Source organism: Sarcophilus harrisii, chromosome 3, assembly GCF_902635505.1.
Source record: "Sarcophilus harrisii chromosome 3, mSarHar1.11, whole genome shotgun sequence".
Taxonomy (NCBI): Eukaryota; Metazoa; Chordata; class Mammalia; order Dasyuromorphia; family Dasyuridae; genus Sarcophilus; species Sarcophilus harrisii.
This window is the reverse complement of record NC_045428.1, coordinates 98,270,182-98,296,438: the sequence shown is the minus strand read 5'-3', so window position 1 is coordinate 98,296,438 and position 26,257 is coordinate 98,270,182. Positions and strand designations below refer to the sequence as shown.

General features: G+C 30.9%; 1 protein-coding gene across 2 annotated transcripts in view; it reads left to right on the top strand.

Moving 5' to 3' along the window:
- DIAPH3 (diaphanous related formin 3) overlaps positions 1-26,257 on the top strand; it is a 410,013-nt gene that overhangs the window by 103,683 nt on the left and 280,073 nt on the right. For both annotated transcript variants that reach the window (XM_031958457.1, XM_023500580.2), the window contains 9 exons: positions 50-119; positions 2,606-2,742; positions 4,289-4,394; positions 14,400-14,510; positions 15,556-15,674; positions 16,077-16,193; positions 20,883-21,001; positions 21,087-21,151; positions 23,795-23,899. In XM_031958457.1, coding sequence (XP_031814317.1) covers positions 50-119; positions 2,606-2,742; positions 4,289-4,394; positions 14,400-14,510; positions 15,556-15,674; positions 16,077-16,193; positions 20,883-21,001; positions 21,087-21,151; positions 23,795-23,899 — 949 coding nt within the window. The remainder of the gene's footprint in view (positions 1-49; positions 120-2,605; positions 2,743-4,288; positions 4,395-14,399; positions 14,511-15,555; positions 15,675-16,076; positions 16,194-20,882; positions 21,002-21,086; positions 21,152-23,794; positions 23,900-26,257) is intronic.

The following is a 26,257-nucleotide window of genomic DNA, read 5'->3' as shown; positions in this document are numbered from 1 at the left end:
CTGTATTATAAGTCTATTTATTATTATAGTATTTCTCCTGTCATTCCAGCCAGGAAAAAATTGTGAAGAGGAGTCAACACAAAGTTATACAGTGTTTGAAGGCTTTGATGAACACGAAGGTAAGAGAGTCTCAGAAATTGTCTATAGAAAGGCGAATGGCAGTTAACTCATCTTTTGTTATCCCCACATCATTTGTCTATTATCAGTGATGTAATAATTCACCTCTAAATTTTTATTTAACTTTACCTACTATGTATTTTGCTTTTTATTTATATAGTTGAATTATGTGCTTTTAACATGTTTATTTTACAAGTGAAAGACATGTGGGAATAAATTGATTCACTGTTCTCTTTCCAGTGTTTTAACTTTGGAAGTTAATACAAATTCTGTTTCTTCAATGTAACAGTTTGAGTAAAATCATCCAAAATATATTTCTTTGGTTCCCATTAGTGGTTTGTGTATAATGTTATTTAAAAAAAAAAAAAAAAAAAACCACTATGTAGATTTTTAGGCTTTTTTTTTTTTTTTTTTTTTTTTTTTTTTTTTTTTTTTTTTTAAAGATATTGATCTGGATATCTTTTTCCTTGTGTGGGTGTTTGACTACAGCTTGTTCTACTCAATGCTCAGTCAGTCATCTAAAGAAATACCAATTTCTACTGAAGGAACTAGTATCTGGCTGTGTTCTGCTGACCCAGAAGCTTCTTTGGATGAAGCTTTTAATGGTTTTAGGCCCAATCTCTTTATTGTTAAAACTTTTTATTTTTAAAACATATGCACAGATAGTTTTTCAACATTGATCCTTGTATAGCTTTGTGTTTCAAATTTCCCCCTCCTTTTCCCCACCTCTACCCTAGATGGCAATTAATCCAATATATGTTATACATGTTAAAATATAAGTTAAATCCAAACTATGTAAACATATTTGTACAATTATCTTGCTGCACAAGAAAGATCAGATCAAAAAGGTAAGAAAATGAATAAGAAAACAAAAGGCAAAAGAACAATAACAAAAAGAGTGAGAATTATGTTAAGATCCTCACTCAGTTCTCGCACTTCTCTGGGTATAGATGGCCCATTGAAATTGTAGGCCCAATCTCTTAATTTGCTAGAGTATGGTTTGTAATTTCAGGGAAAGTGCCATTATCTGGCCTTATCAGTTACTTCATCTTGTTATTCTCGTCTATAAAAAAGATTCCTGGGTGATGCATTATATAGGCTTCTACTTTTCTGTTTAGTACTTTCCACATGGGCCTTTAAAGATTGCTTGTTAAATTCAATTTATTACTTTTGTTCATTATCATTGTCCTTTCTTTCCCACAGTGTAGACATAAGCCTGGAGAGATATTTCTTTTCCTTTTAAATCTTTTAATCACATCGTTATCTTAATCTGTCTTTTTCTGATTGACTTTAATATGACAATGACAATCACATTTCATCCTTATCTCAGATCATTTCAGTTCAATAATAAATGCTTAGAATGAATATTCCTTATGATTATAATAAGCCATTCTTATTAGATAAAATATTCTTACAAGGAGAGATTGTTACCATTGGTTGACTTTCCTTGCTTTACAGACATTGTACAGAAAATTGCATGACCTTAATAGCTAGGGCAGTGGAATGGGATATGAAAATGGTGACGTAGTACTTGTCTAAATACTACCCTAGGTAGATTAAAGCAATAAGGGATAGCTACCAAGGTCTTTGATACCTGTATTGCTATAGTAATATTCTATAAAGCCTTCTAAAGTCTGCTTTTCTTTTCTACAATCCGTTTTTCATGCCATTGTAGATTTAGTTTCCTAGAAGGCAGGGTTTTTTTTTTTTCTATTTTTTGTACTTCCAACACCTATTCAATAGTGGGTGTTTCATAAATATTTTTTTTTTCAATCACATTGGAGAAGGCAGCATGGTACAGTGAGACTTAGTTTTTAGTCCCTGGGCTCTTCAATTTTCTATCTCAGGAAAGCCATGGCCTCTTGAACTTTTAATTTTTTCATATACGAAATGTACAAAAGAGATGATTGGATCATACCAGATAAGTGAAAGTCACTTTGTGACTGAAACTTATGATGTTAGGGTAAATTTTAAATTATTACTATTTTTGGAACAAGAGGTTTGACAATTGTCAATGCTGTAAAGTTACCCATACATATAACCTGTAAATAAAAGGCTATTAAAAAAAAAAGAAAAGAAAGAGATCAGTGAAAAAAGGAAAAAAAAAAGAGAATACAGATCCTAAAGGTTCTTGAACATAGAAGTTACATGGTTAAAATTATATGTTAGATGTGTATTGGTTAACTTGCCATCTGGGGGAGGGGATGAGGGGGAAGGAGGGGAAAAATTTGAACAAAAGGTTGGGCAATTGTCAATGCTGTAAAATTCCCCATGCATATAACTTGTAAATAAAAAGCTATAATTAAAAAAATAAATAAACAAAAAAAATTATTACTATTTTTCTTAAAGCAGATTTTCATCTTAGAGTTTATGGTAGAACAAGAACAAAAATGAAATATTAGTCTACATGTTATTTAATGTAAATCTGCTTTGGATGACTTTTTAAAACCCAGAAAATTTAACATTTGTGTTTTCAAATATATTTTAGTATGGTTTGGAAAGAATTATGGGAGAAGAAAAGTGTCTGTCATTATTGGCGAAGGCCATGGACCCTCAGCAAGCCAACATGATGGTGGATGTTGTTAAACTTCTTTCTGCAATATGTATTGTTGGAGAGGAAAATGTGTAAGTGTTCCACTTAAAATTTAAGTTGTTGTTCTAATGTTCTATTTTGCTTGATTTAATAATTTTACAAAGCATTATCTTTATTTATTATTTTATTTATTGTATTTATTTATATTTATATTATATTTATTATTATTATTTATCATAAAATTAAATGAGTGATTAGGTTTGTTTGTTATAAAATGTTATAGTTTACATCTCTATCTTTCTGTTTAATTGTGTGAAATGTAATTTATCCTTGAATAAATTTCTGTAACCTTTTTAGATTTGTATGGAATCACACAGTTAAAAATTTTTGTATAGTTATGATATGCTTTAAATAAATTTTTATATTATTCCCATCATAATCTAAAGCTTGCTTTCTTTAAAAACTTATAGTTTATCTCATCTTTCGGTATTATCTGACTTAATTTTGAATAGATAATACTTTCTGTAACCTTTGATTTAATGGATCACATAGTTATTTTTGATAGTTATGATATGACATATAACTAAATTATATTTATCATCTATTAAGGACTTGCTACTCATTAGAAAACTCTAATTATAAGAGATATTATCTGACTCTAATATCTTGAAATGGTATTACTTTGTCTGATAATGTAATGCTTACTTATCACTAGAGAATTTACATAAAAGAATTATACTTAATTGATAGAGGAACTACTATTCTAGATACTTGAATATATATAGATATACTAGATGATATTAAACTTTAAATTAGCACTTTAGAATGAATCCCTATTATCATAATTTATAAAGAATTAATACTTACATGGATAGAGAGCATAATTCTGTGATCTTGGAATATATTAGATATACTAGATGTATTGAACTTCAGAAGGAATAACTGAATATTTTCTTTTTTATAAATGCTTTAATTAGAATAGGAATTGCTATTTAGACTAATTTTAATGATTCAATAACACACTAGGTAATTTGTGATTTAGAGATTATACAGTTTTCATTCTTGCACAATGTTTTATAATGGACATCAGAATATTTATTATCATGGATAGATTAAATATTATAACGTAGTAATTAAATGTGAGTTAAATTTACAACATTTTGTTTAGATATATCATGGAACTTCAGAATATATATCAGAGAAAAACTGATTATCAACTAGTAATAATGAAATTTACACTAGATTTTAAAAATGAAATCTTGAATTACAAGAAAACTTCTAGAATTGAAAATCATAATTCAGTATTTTTTTTCTCAATACACTATGCTGCCTCATCTGCACCATAAATGTATGGTATATCTAAGTATAGTATAAAACCACAAAAAACTACAAACCATTGTTATATGACATTTTTCTATTTTTACACATATATACATATATATTTAACCATTTATATTACTATAGTAATCTATTAACACAGGTTCTAAAAGGATAATCATTTGCTTTCTATATAGAATTAAACATTTAGTTGGATCAGATAATTTTTTCCCATAGTATTTATTCTGTATATGTTCATTCAGTTTAATGATGTAAATTTTAGTTTAATAATGCAGATAATTGATTTGTAATTTTTAATAGTCTTGAAGAAGTTTTAGAAGCCTTAACTACAGCTGCAGAAGAGAAAAAAATTGATAGATTTTCTTCGATTGTAGAAGGTCTTCAGGAAAATTCTGTTCAATTGCAAGTATGTGGTTTATTTCTATTTTAAGGGTTAAAGATTTCTATTTTTTATGTATCAAGTTTTTCTTTTGTATAAGTTTCTATTTGAAATATAGTAGATAAGTTTAATGTAGTAAGTTCCTATTTGAACATTTTGCTGTACCATACAAAGTAATTTTTTGACATATATGTGGCCAATAGAAATTTCTGTTTTTAATGGCAGTGGAGTCCTAAAAGAAGAATCAGTCAAAGCAATAATGCATAAAGCATTAGACCTTATATCTCATGGCAAAGAAGGAATATGGTCAAAATTGGGTCATCTGTGGACATAGAGGCAGTAGGTACAAAGGAGAGGAATTTAGGACCCTTAACTAGAAAGGAAGGAACAGAAAAACAATTAAGCTAAACTCACAGGAAGAAGGTTGCCAGGTCCTAGCTGTGGGAAGAACATGATTCATTGATAGTACTACAAGAAGCTCCTCTTGGGCTTAATACATGCAGATTGTAATAAAGTCTTCTCAGTCTTGGATTTAATCACTTCCATATTATGGCAACTGTTTTGTACCATAATGGTTAAAATATCTTATAGAAATGGGGAATCTCCTCACTTAAGCCTTCATAAGTAGTTTAAGGGTATGTATTAAAATCACATTTGGATAGTTCTTCAGAATCTGCAGAGTATCTTACTTGAAATAACCCTGTGGCATAGACAGTACAAATGGTATACCCATTTTACAGATAAGGGGTATTAGGTTTTGAGAAGTGAATTGAATCATCTGTCATCACATTGCTAATAAATGTCACAAATGAGATTTGAATTCAGGTCTTTTGATTAATGCACACGTGGTAGAATTTCAGTAGATAAAGGGACTAGAAAGTGTCTGGGGAGAGAATTACCTACAAGTAGGAAATAATGTAAACTAATGCTGTTAGGCAGAAAATTTGGGACATGGCTCAGGTGATGACAAATGGAGGAGTTAACTGTACTATATATAGATTATTTGGAGTGGTTTTTAGGTAAGGCTAAAAAACAGAATGGCACCATATTGTTGAAGACACTGAATGCCAAGCTAAGACATCAGAACCTTTTTCAGATTTCTAGGGAGCCAGTGAAGGATTTTGGAAGAGAGGATATGATCAAGATTATGCACAAAGATTTAGCTGGCATGGATATGATTATTATAGTGGAGGAGAGTGAAGGTTGGAGTAGCATTTAGCAGGTTATGTTGCAGTAGTGCAGGAGAGTAATGAGGATTGATGGAAAATATTCAAGAAATATTAGGGAAAAGGCAATGACAGGCTATCAGAATAGGGTTTGGCAGTTGAAGGAGAAGAAGATCAAAGATAACATCAAGAATGACTACTATGGAAATATTTTACATAATTGTATGTGCATATGTATAAGTATAACCTATATCTGATTGCTGAATATATCAGGGAGGGAGGGATAGAATTTGGAACATATAAAACTTAAAAAAAAACCACAGATGTTAAAAAATTGTTATAACATCTAATTGAGGAAAAATAAAATATATTTTAGAAATTAGAACAATTATTAGCTTTTAAAAAGGGGATGGCAAAATATATTGCATCATCTTGCTCATCAAAAAAAGTACTTAATGCAGCTTCTGACACTTAATACTTCCTAGCTGTGTGATCCTGGGCAAGTTACTTAACCCTAAGTGCCTCAGCCCCCCCCCCCCCCCCCCCAAAAAAAAAAAGTTTTTAATTCACTTCTTTAATGAGGTAGGACTGCTGTTGATATTCCTGTTATCGGGAATAAATGTGGAATAATTGTTGAGAAAAATAAGGTGTTAAATGTATAGGGATTTAAAGTGGACACCATTTGTATTTTTAAATCATTGCATTGCTAAGATAAGTATGTGATATAATAAAAAAGAAAAAATAATGCTGCTGACAGAAATTCTAAAGGAGGAATAGTCTTTAGGGAAATAAAATGATTAATTCTGGACCTATGGAATTTGAGGTGCTAATGGAGCATTCAAGTGGAGATACTGATAGGTATTAGTGTTTCTAAGACAATACTAGTATTACAAAAGATTGGTTGTGAGACCATTCAATGCAATGGATTACTTATTAGACCATGGAACACTAGAGGTATACCAAGTTGAGTGAAAATACAATTCCTTTCTTGTTAACATTACAGTATAATGAAAGAATGTGACATAATCACCAGTTTCTCTGATGCAAAATATAAGTACATTAGAAAGTTAAAATGCATTTTTTTCACTGTAGCAATAAGGTTATAAATAATTTTTAGGTGCTCAAGTTAGTTCACAAAAGCATATTAATCTAAGTAATCCATATTTTAGTTATAATGTAACACAAGATATTATAAAACAGTTGAAAATCACCATTTATAATATGACTGCAAGTACAATAGTTATGGCAGTGTCTGGTGAGAAGTCAGGTACTAGGAATTCCCCAAGCCCCTCTACCTATGATTTCTTCTTTCCCTTTCCCTTCTGTTTTCCCCCACAAATTGACAAAATTGATATACCTCTTGCTTCTAGTGTTAACTACGCGCAGTATCCAATAATTATCTGTTCCCCAAATAGAAAATTATTTCCAATAAGTGTGCTTTGCTTACTTGAGAGTGCATTCTCATTCTCTAGTTTTAAGTGTCAGTGCCTCCTTATTGCCTGTAGGATAAAATAAAACCTTCTCTATTTGTCATTTAAAGCCGTTTGCAATCTGATGTAACCTATCTTTTCAGGCTGATTATGCAGTATTCTCTCTTGGGCACTCTGCTTCAGAGAAACTGATCCACTTACTGTTCCTGAACATGACATTCTATTTATTGCTTCTGTTCTGGCTATGGGACTTGCCTTCTCCCTCCTTTTTTTGCTCATTCCCTTGAGGACTTAGCACAAGTATCATCTCCTTCAAAGATTACTTATTTCCCCTTTCCACTGAGATTATGGGTGTGTATACAGAGAGAAAAGTACCATGGACAGCACTTTTAGTAGCACCCTAGAGTAGTATGGGAGATCATGACAATGCTAATGACCTCTGACATTTAAATAGCATTTTTAAGGTTTGCCCAACAGGTAACATATATTTCCTCAATTAATTTTCACAACTATGTGAAAATTTTTATCCATGTTTTGCAGCTAGAAAACCTTGAGGCTTTGAGAATTTAAGTCAATTTAGTTGTGGTCTTATAACTCTTTAAGTGTGATACGTAGAATCTGAATGTCAGTCTATTCTCTCCACTCTAGTGAAGCATGGTGAGCCAAATCTTGGGTTTAGTGAAGATCTTGTTGGCAAGTTTGGAGCAAATGCAGGTGGTTGATAGATAAATGGGAGGAGAAGGATTGGAAGCAAGAAGTGGCTGTGAAGTGAGAAATATTACATTGATTTGAGGGGGTGATAGAGAAATGAAATGGTTTGTTTCCTCCTAATCTCCACTCCTCAGAAAAATATGTGTGCATATTTATAACAACAGGGAGAGAAAAAATAGGTAAGGAAAGATTGAAGGATGAAGGAGAGTGCTTGGCCTACCCAAGGAGAAAAGCCACAATTCCTCAAACAAAATAAAGGAAGAGAGAATTACAGAATGATAAGGAGTTTTCATGGGGTAGTTATAAAGAAAGTTTTCGTGGCATATGACTTATTTTTCTTAATGAAGTGATAGGAGTAGTCCTCTAGTGAAAGTCAGGAGATAGTTTTGGGCACTTGATGAAGGTTAGAGGGCAAAATCAGAGGTCTGTTGGTTGGGGACCAGTTGAATAAAGAATCACATTGCATTAATGCAATGATCTATTATTTCACATTATGAATATGAAAAATTCAGAAGATTTACATTAATTGATAAAGAATGATGTAAACATAGTCAGGAAAACAATTTACACTATGACAACAACAATAATTACTACCATTTATTATAGTGATTTTAAGGGTTGCAAAGCACTTTATAGGATGTTGGATCATTTGATATGCTTAGTATAGTACTTGGCAAATAGTAGGCACTTTATAAATGCTAGTTATATAATTGACAAATGTACACATAATAAGAAGTTGAAAACCCAATGTTCTTATTGTTCTTTGACTATAAAACATTTTATTCGATAGAACAAACTGCATCTTTAAAAATTCTGCTCCAAAAAATTGTCTCCATTGCATGTCAAAATTTATGAGATTTCTTGAAAGATATAACAGAGGTAACCTTGTTTTATAAGCCTCTGATCATTAATATCACACAATGCATAAAACAAAGCTACATATCTTGCCAAAGGAAATAATATACTATCATAGAGGAAACAGTGCTGAATACAAAACAGAGAGGGTGGTGAGGGGCTCCATATGCTGTTTGTACAAGAAAATTGTAATGATTATATCTAGCTCTGCAACATTGGAAAGCCTCGTAAATGAGATATATCTTTATTTAAGTAACTTTATTATCCATATAGGAAGAAAACTCAGAATATTTGTATAAGAACACTCTTTTATCCATCAGTGCATCTATCTTACATAGTCAGTCATTTGGACTTGTTTTGAAAAGGAAAACAATCGTAGGCTAGATTAGCTTGGAAAAAGTCAAAGTTCTTTGAGGAACCCCATGTTTCTGTCAATGCCCCAATCTTTATCTTTCAGTGCCTCAATGTTTTTCAAATTTTGATGTATAGTAGTGGAACTCCATAATTTCAAAGTTGAAATTGAGGTTAATCTAAAGGATGGTAGGCTCTCATTAAATGTTTGGGATGGATAGATTTTTTTCAGTATCTGGAGCTTCAAACTGGTTTATGCATCTGCCTGTAAGACAGTTCTACCTGGACAAGATTCAAATATCTTAAATTTCTCTTTGTTTAAAACAACTTTATTATATCTGTTTCCTTGTTTCATATAGCCTGCTTTTCATCTTCATAACTTTGCCTGCCATCTTTGATCCTATCATAGTTGTTCAGTTACCATATTGTAGTTAGTATAGTTCTGCACTATTTTATTCCTTTCATTTAGTGTATTTCTAATACAGTTTCCTAGTATTGGCTCTTGTTACCCATTCCTTGGACTCTGACAATAAATTTTTAATAATTCTTTTCTAATTCTAATAATCTAGTTCTGATGATAATAATATGAGATAATATTATGATGATAATATGATAATAATCTAGCCATTAGTATGAGGGGCTACATCATGGTCTTCATGTTATCCTCAGTATTCAAGCACAATTCTAAGAAAACAGTATTGTACAACTGAGTAATCAATACTCACTGATTGTTTGGTAAAGCTTACGATATGATTAAATACCACCCCCAAACAGCCATGATTAGCCTGTTGAATTGGAAATGATCCCCTTCTCAATAACTTCACAGGTCTCTTCAATTAGCCTTGGTAAATAAAGTAACCAAGTCATCACTCAGTTTTCTGTTATAGCTGCAAAGCTAATTGGGGGGAAAAAAAAAAAAAGGAACCTACATGAGAGCTGTAAAAATCAACATTAAGTTTAAATTACAACAGTACAGCTTTGGGGGGGGGAAATTTATTAAAATGTGTCAGAGAATCACAGAACTTGAAACAAAAGTAGAAGAGATCTTAAAGAGACCTCCCTTATAGTCCAGAGAGGTTCTTAAGGTGAAATCTGAGAACTTATTTTTTAAGAAAAGTTTTATAATTATTTTAATATAATTGCTTTCTCTCTCTTTGGGAGTGAAGGGATGTTATGTTTTTTGATGAGGCAAATGGGGTTAAGTGACTTCCCAGCTAGTAATTCTTAAGTGTCTGAGGTCAGATTTGAACTCAGGTAATCCTGATTATATCCACTGTGTCATCTAGCTGCCCCTGGTTTCTTTTTTAATACTATGAATTTTATTTTATGCATTTAAAAACATTATTTTGAGGAGTCATTCATTGGAGTTTCAAAAGAATCCATGTCACACAAAAAGGTCAATGTGATCCAATGTTTTTTTTAACAGAAAAAGACAATGACATTAAGGGAGTCACAATGATTTATCCATGTGGTACAGTAGTGTCTTAAATCAATTTCAATCAGTCAGTATTTATTAAGCACCTACTTTGTGCCAGGAACTGTATTAAGTACTGGGGATACAAAAAGAGATCTGTTTTAAAAACTGGTTAATAAAAATTTAGTTACATGTAGTAATTATTAACAATTTTTTTTCCTATTTGTTCATTTTGATTCTTTTTTTACCTTTGCTAGGTTCTTATTTATATATTTGAATGTTTAAATCTGGTAATGGAAGTTAAAATAATTCATTCTTAAAATAACATACTTTATGACATTAATATATGTAACTAAAGAATCTACTTTTTGAAGCTATATATAATTTTAAAGTAATAGTTTTCATATATATTTTAGTAGTTACATCAAAAAAAGTAACAGATTTTATGCATCTACAAATTACATTGTAAATTGTAATATTGAAATATCATCATTATTAAGTCAAACTGACTCATGCTAATGAGTTAAAAAAAAATAGTATTCTTAATACTATGGGCCATTTGATAGAACATTATCTTTCTTAACTAAATGAAGAATTATACTGACACCCATTAAAAGATGACTTCATTTCATTCATTTTAAAGTAGGAACAGAAAGTATATATAATTTTAAAAATTAAAAAGATAAAATTAAGGTTTGTTTTCTCTATGCTCATTGTTTTAAAGAAATAGGTAAGTAATTATAGGACAAAATATGCTATATAAAAAAGCATTTTTACTTTAAAAAATATTTTTATAATAGTTTTACACAATATGAGCATTACTATTTAAAAATCTTTTACCATTCAATCAATTAATATTTATTAAGTGTTAATATACTGATATTGGTATGTTTCAGTTAGAAAGGTTTACTTATATGCAAATGTATGCAAAATATCTTCTTATTGCTAATGGACAAAAAAACTAGCCTTTTCTCTCATTTAGAATGGAAAACCTCCCATTAAACTCACTAAACCCAAATATAGATCTTAAAGAAATGATCCTCTTCTTGACCAAGGAAAAGTTCATTTATTATAATATTATCATAATATTATAATATTAGATTATTTATCTAACCTAATTTTAATTATCCTCTCCTCTGTTCTCTCTTATGTGTGTATATACATTTTTATTCATATCTTTTTGTTTTTCCAGCACCCATTCTATATCCATCACCTATTCTACATCTTGAATTCCTTAGCTTTGTGAATAAGTGAAGGGAGAGATATTTTTTTGTATGTCTTCTTTGGAACCAGGCTTGTAATTTCCCATTACTCCTTCCTCCCAATTACCAAACCACACTTGTAACAAATATGAACAACTTAGCAAAAGCTGTGTTTAACAATTGTCTAGTCTCTCTCCTAAGAGATCATAACCATGCCTTAGCCTTAAATTTCTGAAGTCATAATCTCTATTATTATGCCTTAACTTTGATTCCTTCTAATCTATCCTTCATACCCCTATAAGAAACTTTTTCTTTCTGTGTAGCTCTCATAGTATACTTCTCTGCAATATTTTGTCTCTTTAGTAAAATTCCCTCTCCTCTTTCCATAGTATCCTTCTGCTCATTTCTCCCTTTCCTGGAATTCTCTTAAATTTAGAAAACTTCTTTTTTATCTAAACATTTCTCTTTGTTCGACCAGTACTCAAAATAAGGCAAACAAGCAGGCAATAAATTATTTTTGATGCTTGATCTTCTGGATTGTTTTAAATCTTTTGCTAGTTGTTATTTACATGAGATTTTGAAAAGAAAACAGTCATCATATCCTAATTTTACTGCAATTGTACTTTTAAATGACTATTAGAAAAATAATTTTGTCTTTAATTTTTAAACTAAAACTTTTAGTTATATGAATCATAGAAGCAAATCTCTGCTTGCTCTCATTGCATCTTGTGTGTTCTCTTTTATATTGCTTTTTTCCCTTCCAATACCCATTAAAAAGTTGTATTAGTTCTTTTTTCTTTTTCTTTCTACCCATTTTCCATTTTTCCTTCAATAAAATACCTCCATGTAACAAACATATGTAGACAAGCAAAACAAAATCAATGCACTGACCATGTCTGAAAATGCATGTCAATTCCATATCTTCCATCTATCCTCTCTCTGCTAAGGAAATGGGAGATTTGGGGGGCTAATCTTCGTCTTCTGTCTTTTGAAATTGTGGTATTTGACTTTTTTTTTTTTTTTACTTTAAAAATTTTTAATAGCTTTTCAAAATATATGCAAAGATAATTTTTAACATTCACCCTTGCAAAATCTTATATTTCAAATTTTTCTTCCTTTCCTTCCTTCACCCCTTTGTCTTAGAGGGCATATAATTAGACTTCTAAAATCTTTCAAGTTTATTTTCTTAAATATCATTGTTATTATCACATGACTTATTCTCCTGTTCTACTCTACAAACTTTTCCAAAATTTTCAGAATCCATTCAGCCTAAAGCACAAACATATAAAAATTGAAATACCATATTTATATCAAAAAAACAAATATAGTATACAGGTTTATTTAAGCAAAATTGTTGCCCAGTTGAATAAAATGACTAGTTTGAGTGCATGTCTGACTTACCTTATTTTCAAAATAACCATTTTATGTGAGCAAAAGATGTCAAATTACAGAATTATATCATATCTTAAGGCACAGTTCCATTTCATTTCATTCATCAATCCCCATTGATAGACTGCTATGTTGTTCCCAATTCTTTAGTCTTATGACTATAAGCATCCTTCCATATACAGATCTTTTCTCTCTGTCCTTGACTTCCAGAATAACTGGCCGAAAGGTTGTTTACAATTTGTTGACTTTTAGGTTATAGTTTTAATTTTTTTTGTGTGATGATGTGTGATGATGGCATCAATTCAGAACTCTGCTTACAGTATACTAATTTTTTTTATAATCTTTTCAATCTTTCTGTTTTTCTTGTTTGTCATCTTAATCAACTAGTAAGCTTTTAGTATATTCAGATAGTGTAATAAATGCTAGCGTTTAGGACAAAAAGACCTACCCAAATTGACTACTCAGAGATCACTCATACAAAGCAGAATTATTTATCAGCATCTTGAGAAGCGGACCTCATCCTGGTCTGTGAGCCAAATTTCACAGCAGGATATATATAGCATTTATACGTTTCAGACAAAGAACTTCCAAAATCCCACCCTCTATATGTTGTCATTGGTCACATAAGTCTAGTGTTCCCCTAGTTGGTCAATGGAAGGTAGTAGACAAGGTGTTATACAGTTTCTTCAGCCACTCCCTTTGTTGGCAATGGAATGTAATACAGGCCTTAGCTAAACTCACGTGACTCGGGAGAAGCCGAAACTGAGGTCTATAAGCTTGATCTACTTTAGCTAACAGTCTCTGATCAATATGTGCTTAATCTGTAAGTTCTTCACCTTTTCCCACACACTAGGGATGTAAAATGGCATCTGAGAGTTGTTATAATTTACATTTATCTTATTTTTAGCGTTTTGTAGCATTTTTTAACATGATTGCTCATAGTTTTAATTTCTTCATTTGGGAAGATACTTTCTATTCTATTGGCATTGAAAGCTTTCTTAGCCATAAAGCTCTAACTCATTGTGTTTGCCTACTGGGATTTAATATTTGGGTAACATATTTCCATTCTAAGAATGGATTTTTATAATAGAGTAGCTATCTCTGATTGTTGTATAAAAGGAAAAAAAATATAACTTTAAAAAAATTATGTTTAGATTTTTTTGTTGTTCATGTTTCAGTTGTGTCCAACTCTGATTCTATTTGGGGTTTTCCTGGGAAAATATACTGGGATGGTTTGCTATTTCCTTCTCCAACTCATTTTACAGATGAGATAACTGAAGCAAATAGGGTTAAATGATTTGCCCAAGGTCACACTCCTATTAAGTATCTGAGGCTGGTTCATTATTCAAATGCTGTCCCATGTTCAGATTTAATTTTCACTAAAATATTTTACCTAAAATTAGGATTATTTAAATCCTTGGTTCTGTATGAAAGTGGGAATACTATAGTTTTTGTAAACATCATTTTAATATTTTCTTTGTTAACCATAATTCTCTTGATATTTTCTTTTGTAGGTAGCTTGTATGCAACTCATCAATGCCCTTGTTACGTCTCCTGATGATTTAGATTTCAGACTCCACATCAGAAATGAGTTTATGCGCTGTGGATTGAAACAAATACTGCCTGTAAGTCCCCTACAGTTTCTCTGTTACTAATCTTTGAGCTTTTTAGTCTTAGGATCTTTTTATATTCTTAAAAATTATTGAGTACTCCCTAAAGAACTTTTGTTTATGTGAATTATGTCTATTGATATTTAGCATATTAGAAATTAAAATGTCTTTGTACTATTTTGAAAATACTTTTTGATCTTGCAGACACATAGGGGATCTGAAGGACACCCAGGAGTCCTCAGACTATGCTTAGTGAAACATTGTATAATTGAAAATTAGGTGACTACTTGAATGGAAAAAGAATTGGATAAAAAGTGTAATTAATGTTCTTATTTGGTTTTCTTGGTCTCAGGGGCAGCCTTCTTTTCAGTTCAGTAATCACCACAAGAGTAGCCAGGGGTTAAAGTCCAATTGCTTTGTTATCTCTTTCAAAGTCTTGTCTCCTTTCCCTGGGTCCTGGTTAGCTTTCTTAAAGGCCTTCCAGAGTCTTGGTTTCAGTGGAGAAGTGCAGGAGGCCAGCCCAGTCACCAGAAGAAGCCTGACCGAAGATGCAATTGACTCTCTTCCTGCATCCCCCCTAGCTTATATGCTCCACACTGAATATAAACCAATCATTATATCACTAGGAAACCATTATTTGTTGTAAGATTAAATCAATCATACTGAATTTAGGGAACTATTAAGCATCATGCTAAACTAGATAATCATTGTCTCATCAATTCCACTGAATTAGCACCTTGTAAGAATCCTTGTTTCAAGTTCAGAGTTCTGTCTGGCTCATAACAAAAAAGCCTCTCAGAAAAAAAATAATTTGACATAATATGAAGACTTATGAAAATCAGTTTTTGAAATATAAAGTAAAATCTTTGTTTTTTTTTTTTAATTTATCTTTTTTTTTTGACATAGTATATGCTAGAAAGGTACAGTTTAGTACAAATCAATTATAATCACCCAAAAGTAATTTTTAAAAATAGCATTTTTTAATTGATTATTTAATACCATTGTTGGAAAGAATACTCTATTTAGAATTGCCAATGATTTGTAATTAATTCTTTTACAGAATTTGAAACATATAAAAAGTGATAGTTTAGATATCCAACTTAAAGTGTTTGATGAACATAAAGAGGAAGATTTTATTGAATTCTCTCATCGTTTAGAAGATATTAAAGCTGAACTTGAATATCCTTTTTTACTGAAATGAAAAAATTTCTTTTGAACATTAAAAATTGGAATTTTAAAGATTATTGCTTTCTTTGAAACTTAAATGTAAACAAATACAATAGAACAACAGTTGGGTAAGAACCTTAACGACAATACCAGTGTTACATTATGCTTTTAATGTATTGGTTGCTGTATTTGTAGAATGTGGTTTGAGTGACTATTTGTCCCCTTGAGAGAAAAAAGGTCATTAACTGCAAATTGTCAAAATTGGTCTAGAACCTGGTTTTAATGTACCTTTGTTTAAAGGAAATAAAGAATTAAATTTTGTTTTAAATTTTGTTAGTTTAAAAAAATCCAGTATTTTTATCAGGTATATTGTACTTTTGTTCATCCACTTGTTCTATTCCTTAACTGATATACTGAAGTGAATGAGGTTTACAATATGTTGTGGAACATGGTGAAAGAAACAAGAGCCGAAGGATATTTTCTTTCTATACTTCAACATCTTTTGCTTATTAGAAATGATTATTTTATACGGTAAGTTGAGTCAGACTAACATAGTCCATACTTTTGTTGGTGTATCTTGTTATTTTCTAAAATTAGGTAATAGTTTTAACTAGGTGAACCTTTATATTACCTGCTTATTTATATAAATCTTAGATCAGTTTTAGGTGTAAGGTGTCTTAGATCTTTAGGTGACATATTTTAAAGCTAAGTTGTTGAATGCCAAATTATGTTTTTATATATATATATATAATTGTCATTTAATAGAGATTTCCTAAAGCTTTCATTTGAGAAGTCATCTAAAATACATGACTTACTAATTTACTAATGGATCATGTGTTTCTCCATAAGAATATATATTTTTTCTCTTTTCAATTCTGCCATCATGTGCAAATCTCTTTATGTGCTGACTCTAAAGTGTAGTTGTCAATATTTTCTAGTTTTTTTCAAATTCTAGTTATTTTCAAGTTCCTGACCAGAATTTCATTATTTTGTGTATTAGTATAGTGATCAAAAAAATTTTTTTTTCAATCCATGTAAAGATTTTAACATTTTTGTTATTCACATTCAGAGAAAGAGATATGGAAACTGAATGTAGATCAGAGCAAATTATTTTCACTTTTTTAAAATTTGTTTTTCTCTTTCTTTTGGTTTTTCCCTTTTGTTCTGATTCTTCTTTCTCAACATGACTAATATGAAAATATATTTAACATGATTATAGATGTATGATCTATGTCAGATTGCTTGACATCTTGGGGAGGAATGAGAAAACAAGGAAGGGGGAAGATTTGGAACTTAACATATTACAAAAGTAAATGTTGTGATTGAAAAAAATAAAATATTAAGTAAAAAACAAGAATATTAATTTGTGTATTTTTTTGGTTGTGTTTTTTTTTTTTTTTTTTTTTTTTTTTTTTTGCTGAGGCAATTGGGGTTAAGTGACTTGCCTGGGTCACACAGCTAGGAAGTGTTAAGTGTCTGAGGTCCTCCTGATTGCAAGGCTGGTTCTCTATCCACTGCCCCACCTAACTGCCCCCAATTTGTGTGTTTTTTTAAAGTAGTAGTAGAAAGTTTTTTTAAAAGACATTTTATTGTATTATTGCTTATGTCCATTCAAAATTACATCACAGAAAGGATGTAATTTGTAGTTCTTTATTCTTGTATGTAAATTTAGTTTTAGAAATGTGAATCCTGAAATTTCTTGAACCCTTTTTGAAAATGCTAGCAATTATAAATATAACAAGATTAGATATATTATAATTTCATTTGCTGCCACTGAACTGGCATAGAATCGGATATTTATTCTCCATAGGCTCTTATTTTTAGGGCTCTCATGACCCAGTTTGTAAAGCAATCACCAGATTAATTCTTCATGACATACTCTTATAAGATCTGTTTTTCTTCTCTTATTGCCAAAGCCAATATTTCTAATACTGAATAGTAATGATGATAGTGGGCAACCTTGTTTCACTCCGGATCTTATTGGGAATGGTTCCCCTTTATCCCCATTACATTTGATGCTTGCTGATGATTTTAAATAAATACTGCTGATTGTTTTAAGGAAAAGTCCATTTATTCCTATACACTCTAGTGTTTTAATAGGAATGGATGTTGGATTTTTATCAAATGTTTTTTCTGCATCTATTGAGATAATCATATAGTTTTTGTTAATATGGTTATTGTTATAGTCAATTATGCTAATAGTTCTCTTAATATTGATATTAATTTAGTTAATTTAATATTGAACCAGTCCTGCTACAGTCTGTCATGCAGATTTATTACATGAACGAAGATACAATCTATCAAGTAAATATAACCTGAATATCTAAATTTGGTCTGTGGGTCAAAATATTAAGAAATACTTCTTATAGACAACTGAAACACAGTAGATTACCCACAAAATCAATTGTTTACTTGGGCTTTTCTAAATTACAAATTGTATTTAATTATTTACTTTACTATAGGTAAAGAATGCAAAGTTGTACTTCTAAGATCAGTACTATAAAGTAAAAAATAGAAATTCTATTTCATGATCTTTAGATTTAGAAATGAAGAGAATTAATGTTGAAAATTAGAAGGATTGACATTAGAACGTCTTTGGAAGGTTGGCTTCTAGTAGTGATTGTACTTAAAAGACATACTATCTATTGAAAAAAACCTGACTTGCTTATATACCATGTCACAGAGACCTAAACCTTAACTTCTTTTCTCTTAAGACATCAGGAATTTTATTAAGTGTTTATTTTAATATTTTCACAAGGATCTTGACCATTTTTATCCAGAATTTAAAAAGATCTCCCTATATTCCACACTGTAGAATTGTTATTTCTCTCAGTTCCATAGGTCATTCTTATTTTTTATGATTGGATCTAGCAGGTTAGAATTTTACTTAAACATGGTGCTTATATAGCAGGCTCCGGGTCCCAAATTTGTTCTTCAGAACTGCTTTTCCTTGTATTTGAAATGTCCTTTCACCTGTTCAACCTTTTCTTCAAGTAGTTCTTTTTTTTTACATTTTTTTACTCCTTCAGAGAGCTGTCTGCTTCCTTTTATGTATTTAAAACTTATTTTAAACATATAAATGTAACAAACTATTTTTCAAGCATATTAGAGTCATTTCTTGATAGACCATTGTCTATCAAGCTTCTTGGTACAGAGCTTCTAGGTACAGAAATGACATTATTAGACATTACATCCCCTGGTTTTTCCTTTTTAAAAATAGTGTTTGTTTTTTTTTTTTTTTTCCAATTATATATGAGGACAATTTTAACATTCATTTAAAAATGTTTTTGAGTTCCAAATTTTTTTCCCTATTCTACTCCCTCTCTTCTCCACTCCCTAAAATGGAAAGCAATTCAATATTTTATATATATGCAATTATCTATATTACTCATGTTTTGAAAAAAGAAACAGACCAAAATGAAAAAAAAAATACAGTGGAAATAGTATGATTTGATCTGCATTCTTAAACCACCAGTTCTTCCTCCAGATGTGCAGATGTGGATAGTATTTTCCATTATGAGTACTTTGGAATTGTCTTGAATCACTGCATTGCTGAGGAAAGCTCAATCATTCATAGTTGATTATTGGACGATGTTGCTGTTACTGAATACAGTGTTCTGTACTGGGTTTTTTTCATTTATTTATTTAACTTTGTATCAGTTCATTTAGATTTCTCCAGGTTTTTTGAAATCATCTTGACCATAATTTATCATAGCACAATAATATTCTATTACATTCATATGCCACACTTTCTTTAGCCATTGCCCAACTGATGTGGCATCTATTCAGTTTCAATTTTTTTTTGCCACTACAGAAAAGATCTATCATAAATATTTTTGTACATATAGGTTCTTTTCCCTTTTCATTGCTAGGTGATTAAAGTGTATGTCCAGTTTGATTGCCCTTTGGGCATAGTTCCAAATTGTCCTTCAAAATGGTTAGATCAGTTCACAGTTCTACTAGTAGTATATCACTGTCCTACTTTTTCAACATCCCCTCCAATATTTGCCATTTTGCTTTTCTGTTGTATTATATCAGCCAATTTGATAGCTCTTCTTGGTTTCTCCTTGACTTGATAATCTTGAAAAGGAATCAAGGAGAAGGAACCTTTATTCTAGAACGCAAAGTATAGCAGAATTCTGAGGAAACTGGAGCTGATGACAAGGATGAGAGTTTGTTAAATGAAATGTAAATTGAAAGGATCTTTAAAGAAAATTTCTCTTCTCATAGGTGTGCAGAAATATAAAATTTTGGAGTTGAATATCTGGTATACTAATCATTTAACTAATCAATAATCATCTTTTTAGTTGGAGAATTTGCCAGGGATTGAGTCTAGTTCACTGTTGTACTAGTTTGTATGCTCTTTTCCCCTTGCAAAAATGACCATAAATTTAGAGTTGTTCCTGTATTATGCCTTTATTAGACATCATATGAAGTATCATATTCCATTCTGGTTACCATAGTTGAAGAAAGACATGAATAACCTGAGTATGTCTAAAAGAACATGGCCAAGATGGTGACTGGTCTTTAATTTATGTCACCAGAAGAATTGGGGATTTGCAACATAGTCAAGAGAAGACAGGAAAGTATAACAAAATATTAACAAAATAATATTAACAAGAACCACTGTCCTTTTGAGGTGGGATTAGGTTTGTTCTGTTTCGTTCCAGAAGGAACAATGGGTAGATGTTGCAAAGAGAACAAACTAGCATTGATGTGAGGACAAATTAACCAGTTTTAAATTGTTGCAAAGTGTAATAAGCTACCTCAAGAGGTGATTAATTTGCTTGTCTTTGGAAACCTTCAAGCAAAGATTGAATTACCGCTTGTAAAATACATTATAGTATGATTTCTTTGTATTCATTTTAATCTGGCTAAGAATTCTTAATTTTTTTTGTATCCATTATTATTTTTTTTGTTTCATTAAAAGGTTTTTCTCTGGTTTCTGCCTGAAAATTAGAGAGACTGAATTTAACCTTAATCATATTTGGTGAAATAATTTAATTCTGGTTCCTCATTGTCAGTATTTGGCTATGTACTTTGAGGGTTAAGCATTTTATTTAATAGTAGCTCTGTGTTAAATTTATTATGGTTGTTTTTGTTATTGTGGAATATTAGAAATAAAAAGTGAGATCTGATAAGACAATTTTCTTGAGATATAAGAAAGATACTTGTTATATAACCAACGTGGATTTAAATTTTCTCCTTTTTTGGCTTTAGACCACAGTATTTCAAATTAATTGAAGAATGCATATCTCAGATAGTATTACACAGAGATGGAACAGATCCTGATTTTACATATAGAAAAAAATTAGATGTTGACTTAAGAAAATTTGTAGGTGAGTATGCTTATAGAAAAATCTTAAAGTTGTGAAGAGACTCAAGGGTAGATCATATAGGAATTTCTCATTTTTATAATTTTAGATATTTGTGTTGATCAAGCAAAACTAGAAGAACTTGAAGAAAAAGCATCAGAATTTTCCAGAAAAGTAAGTGACAATCATGAAATGAATAAGATGAAAAAGAATAATCAGAGTTTTCTAGAAATAGAAAGACATATATAAAGTATTGTATCTTAGTGAAAAACTATATCATGCATTTTCTTTTCTTTCTTTCTTTAAACTGAAGCAATTGAGGTTAAGTGACTTGACTAGGGTCACACAGCTAGGAAGTGTTAAGTGTCTAAGACTGGATTTGAACTCAGGTCCTCTTGAATTCAGGGCTGGTGCTCTATCTACTACGCCACCTAGCTGCTCCTACCAGGCATTTTAAAAAAGAGAAATAATTTTATTTTTTATTCTTGAAATTCTTTAGAATCCCACATTTTCCAGTTTTGTCTATTGTCAGTATCTTTTTCCTTATTTAACCCAGGCATAGTTTGTACCTCTACTCTCTCTATTGATCTGCCCACTCATGCAATTTGATGTTGCCAGGTTTGGGATTCCCTTCCTGCTTTATGCTATGTACTACAACTCATTGTTTTCTTACAAGGTCCTTGGGGTAGCCTTGTTTGTGGATTGTGGGATATATGTCTATTTCTCCTCATTCTAGTTCTTGAGTCCTCACTAGTATTTTTTATATATACAAAATTTGTCAATCACAGTGACAAAATTCACCTTGACATAAAATATTTATTAAATTAATAGATAAAAAGTAATAATGATAACATATAATCAATAGAAAACAAAACGAAGAGAGACCAAATTATTGTCCAGCCATAAATCTGGATTATATTCATCAATGCAGGTAGTGTCCCTAGGGGACAATGGGTACATGAATGGGTAATACCACATGCTTGAACCATTTCACTAGGGTGGTTTATGTATGTATTGCTGTCCTTCCCTTTAAGAACAATTTGTTTTATAAAAAGATGCTTCTCTTTTCAGTGTCCTTTCTGGTCTGGTCTACACCACTCTTATGCTAGGCAAAGCCACTCCTTAGTAAGAGACTGAGAAAAGTGTTAGATCCTTTTAAGCCTCCATTCCCTCTAATCCCCAGATCACCATTGCACTTGTTGGTGACAGTTTATATAACTAAATAATTATAAAGTTCTTCAATGTGACGCCTTGAATAGTACAGAGCAACTCGGCCATATTGTCATGTAAGAGGATTTTTGTTTTCTTCACTTAACTTCTGGTAATGCAGAGCTTTTTATCCAATAAGCACAGCTTGAAGAAAAAAATAAGATGCTTAACCTGTCTTTCTTCTTTTTTCCCCTCTCTAACCATAGAGGGCAGTAAAGGGCATCCAGACACTCCTGAGAGATTTGTTTCTTTTCAAGCTACAAATTGCATTAAACAGTGTCAAGTTAAAAATCTCTGTACACAGCAACAGGCTTCAGCTCTCTATTCATTTGTACAACATTGAAGAGCTGTTTCTAGTGACCCAGCTTTTTTTTATCCAATATGCAGAGCAATGATTTTTTTTTTCCACTTACCTGGCTCTAAACCAATAAACACATCCCCACTTTCTTGTGATTCTTGCACTTAGCTGGTTCTCCAGCTTCCTCCTTTGTTCACCTTCTCTGATAATATTGTATTTGGCTTCTAATTTCTCAAGTCAGAGTCTTTGTAAGCAGTGATGTAATACTTTATATATTTCCATTCCTCCAGCAATCCTTATGTAATGAATATGTCCCCATAGTCTCTAATCACTTATTTATTTTTTTTGCACTTGTGTAGTTATGACCTGTAAAACTTTAGAATCATATGCAAATAAACTGATGGAACACAATGCTCTGCAGTCATTGTTCTTTGCTCAACAATATATGAAAGTCCCCTCCATATGTTTATCAAGATTCTTTCTGGTCTTCATCTTTTCCCCCCACAATTTATTTGTGGAGTTGTATTTCTTTGCACATTGATTGTTAACAGTTTTCTCTATAAAAGTATTTTTCCTGCCCCTGTTAGCAACTAAAAATTTTGTAGGCAAAAAGCAATGGTAATTTCCACTTAATATAGTGCAGTTCTGTTTACTTTTTTCATATTTCAAATGTATTTAAAAAATTGGTAGATTGAAATCAGACCTAATATCCCAGTAGATTTGTCTCTTTGGTGACAATCAAAATAGTTCAGACCCAGGGCAAGAGTCATGAGACTGAATGATTTTATTTCCTCAGGTAATGATCTCTAAGTTCTATAACTATATTTAGATAGTTAATTTCCTTTGCAATGTGTGTATTTTTTTAATGTGTGAATTTAAAAACATTGGTCTGAGAAGGATTCCATAGGCTTCTCTAGTGTGCCAAGTTAGTTTTATGACATAAAACAGGTTAAGAAAATCTGGTTTACATTAAAAAATCATAATGCTGAAAATTCAGCAAAAAGTTATTATAAGTTCTTTTTGATATAGTAGCATTTAGTTTAAATTGAAGGATCAAGTTTGTTACTGTATTAGTTACCTTTATATAGATGAAAAAATTCAGCCTGCATTTTTATCTCAGTCACTGCCAGAATGCTGTGTGAATGCTGCTGTTTGTTAAGATTACTTGGAAAAAGGGTAGATGAGGGAGCAATAATGATTGTCTACCATTAGAAGACAAATCAAAAGTGAATCTGTCCTGTTGTTAGCTTGCCATTTTCATTATCTGTGTATATGAAGGATGTTTATTTTAAGTCTATTTTTCTTTTCAGTTTGAAAAAGAATTTACAGTTCACCAAGAAACTCAGTCCCAATTACAGAAAAAAGAAGAAAAGATCACTGAACTCCAAGCAGAATTACAGGCTTTTAAATCCCAGGTAAAAAACAAATCTACATGAGTTAGCAGAATGGATGGATCTGATTTCATAAGTTTTTTCCCTTTCCCAATGCAGATAACACTTTCTCCATACTTTTTTCATACCATGTAATTCTTTGTTGTTCAAAAATCATCCATAAAGCATTCATCCAATTCACTAGATGTGTCTAGTGACACTAATAAGTATCTCTTAATATATGTCACTTTTATAGCTAACTATTATTACATAAATGGCCTCTTTTCCTTTTGACTCATACTTAACTTTGGATATGAATTTAATTTTACTTTACTTCATTGCTAATGTGCCAGATGTATACTTATGCCCACATTGTGACTTTTCTGCCTTTTGTGTTACTTGGAATCTTAAAAAATTGTAGTATTCTCTGATTATCAGAGAATCTAAGAAATATAGATACATTTGTAGGTAATAGTAGTTGGTGGTCTTATGAACTATCATGGGATCAGTTATTTAGGTAATTCCTAGATGAATCTAGCCAGCTCTAGTCTTTTTTCTCACCACCAATTACTTTTAGGACTCTTAGACTCTAATCTTGTAAACATCTAAAGCTCCACATGTCCAAATAAAGAGTCATCATTTTTCCTTCAAAACTCTACTCAAGAAATATTATGCTATGATCCACACTCAGTCCTCATAGTCATATCTCTGGGTGCAGATGTCTTTCTCCAATACAAATCTATTGGAATTGGACTGAAATCACCTTATTATTGAAAAGAGTCGCATTCATCAGAATTAATCATCACATAATCTTCTGATTGCCACGAACAATGTTTTCTTGGTTCTACTCACGTCACTTAGTTTCTGTTCATGTAAGTCTATCTAGGCCTTTCTGAAATCTGAATCTGTTAACAAGTATTTTCTTAGCCACTTAGGTTTGCAAATTCAATGGAATTCTCAACTTATTCTCATTCATCCTCCATATTGCATACATTGTCACATCTTGTCTTTGCTGAAAATTCTAAAATCTTTGATATATGTCCCCTTTCTTTCTACTCACATGACTACCACTCTAGTATAAACATTTATCACTTTTTTCCTATGACATTGTTGTACCTTTTTCATAACACTCCTTCTTCTAATACATACTTAACTGCTAAAGTTTTATCCGACCCACTAAAATACAGCTCTGACCACTTTAACTTCCCTCTCCATAAACTCCAGTGGCTTCTTTTTACCTCTAGGATTAAATATTGTTTCTTCTGATTGATATTTAAAACATCTTTTCACTTGGTTCCTTTTTACTTTTCCAAGCTTATTATCCTTTATCCCCTTCCATGACTATTATCTAGTCATACTGACATATATATGCAATGGTGTACAGAAGAGTGTTTATCTTATGTTGTTTAAAGTGTGTGCATTTGGATAATCCAGTGTATGTGTTTGTGTGTGTGTGTTTAGAACAACTTCTTAAAAAGTATATTTTAATATTTAATATTTTTATCTAAATGTGATTTTTATTTAAAATATTGTCATCTTAATTTACAACTGAATTTTTTGTATTTTTGCTTTTATTAATAAAAATCTCTCATGCTTGTTTTGGATTGTGTTCCTAGTGTTATATTTTTAAGTAATTAGCTATAATATACATAATGTCAAACTTAAAACATTCATCTTTGATACTTATATCTCCATTCTTCTCTCCCCCCATGCTTTTCAAAAGTTCTAGCTATTCTCAAGTGAAAGTGAAATTTTGTGATAAATTAGAACATTTTATGTTAATTTTTCAATTTCCAAGATTAAAAAGATGTAATTTTTGATTTTGAAGCTGATAGTCCATTTGAGCTATGCAGGGTTAATATCTGTAAAAGCACCTTGCAATTCTTAACATAACTTTGTAAGTTTAGTCGTCATTATTGTTATCACTTTAATCTCCCACCATGTTATGCCAATTGTGTTTTAATTTGACACAAATATGATTTTAGTTAAGACTTCTGAGGATTTTGCCTTTGGGATCCCATTTTTGAAAGAAAAACTCAGTTTAAAATATTAATAAAATTAGAGAAAAAGTGTGTGTTCATGCTTTATATACAGTTTTGGAATTTTCATTTATTGAGTGTTGTAATACTTTTTAATTCTTCATAGAAAGTTAAACATAAAGAGTTAAACTGAATATATTAATTGGAGATTTAAAGATTTGGATGCTAATTTAGAGTGTTTCTAATAATGATTTAGATTAAATTAAATATTAAATTAAAAGTGATATTAATTATTATTATATTATGTTAATACATTAAATAATTTGCAAAACAGTAAGAATATTGTATTGCCAATTGGTTGCAGTTGCCTATGTCTGCCTTGTTTTCTTGTGTTTAGAACATCTGAGGAATGATTGCCCAAGAT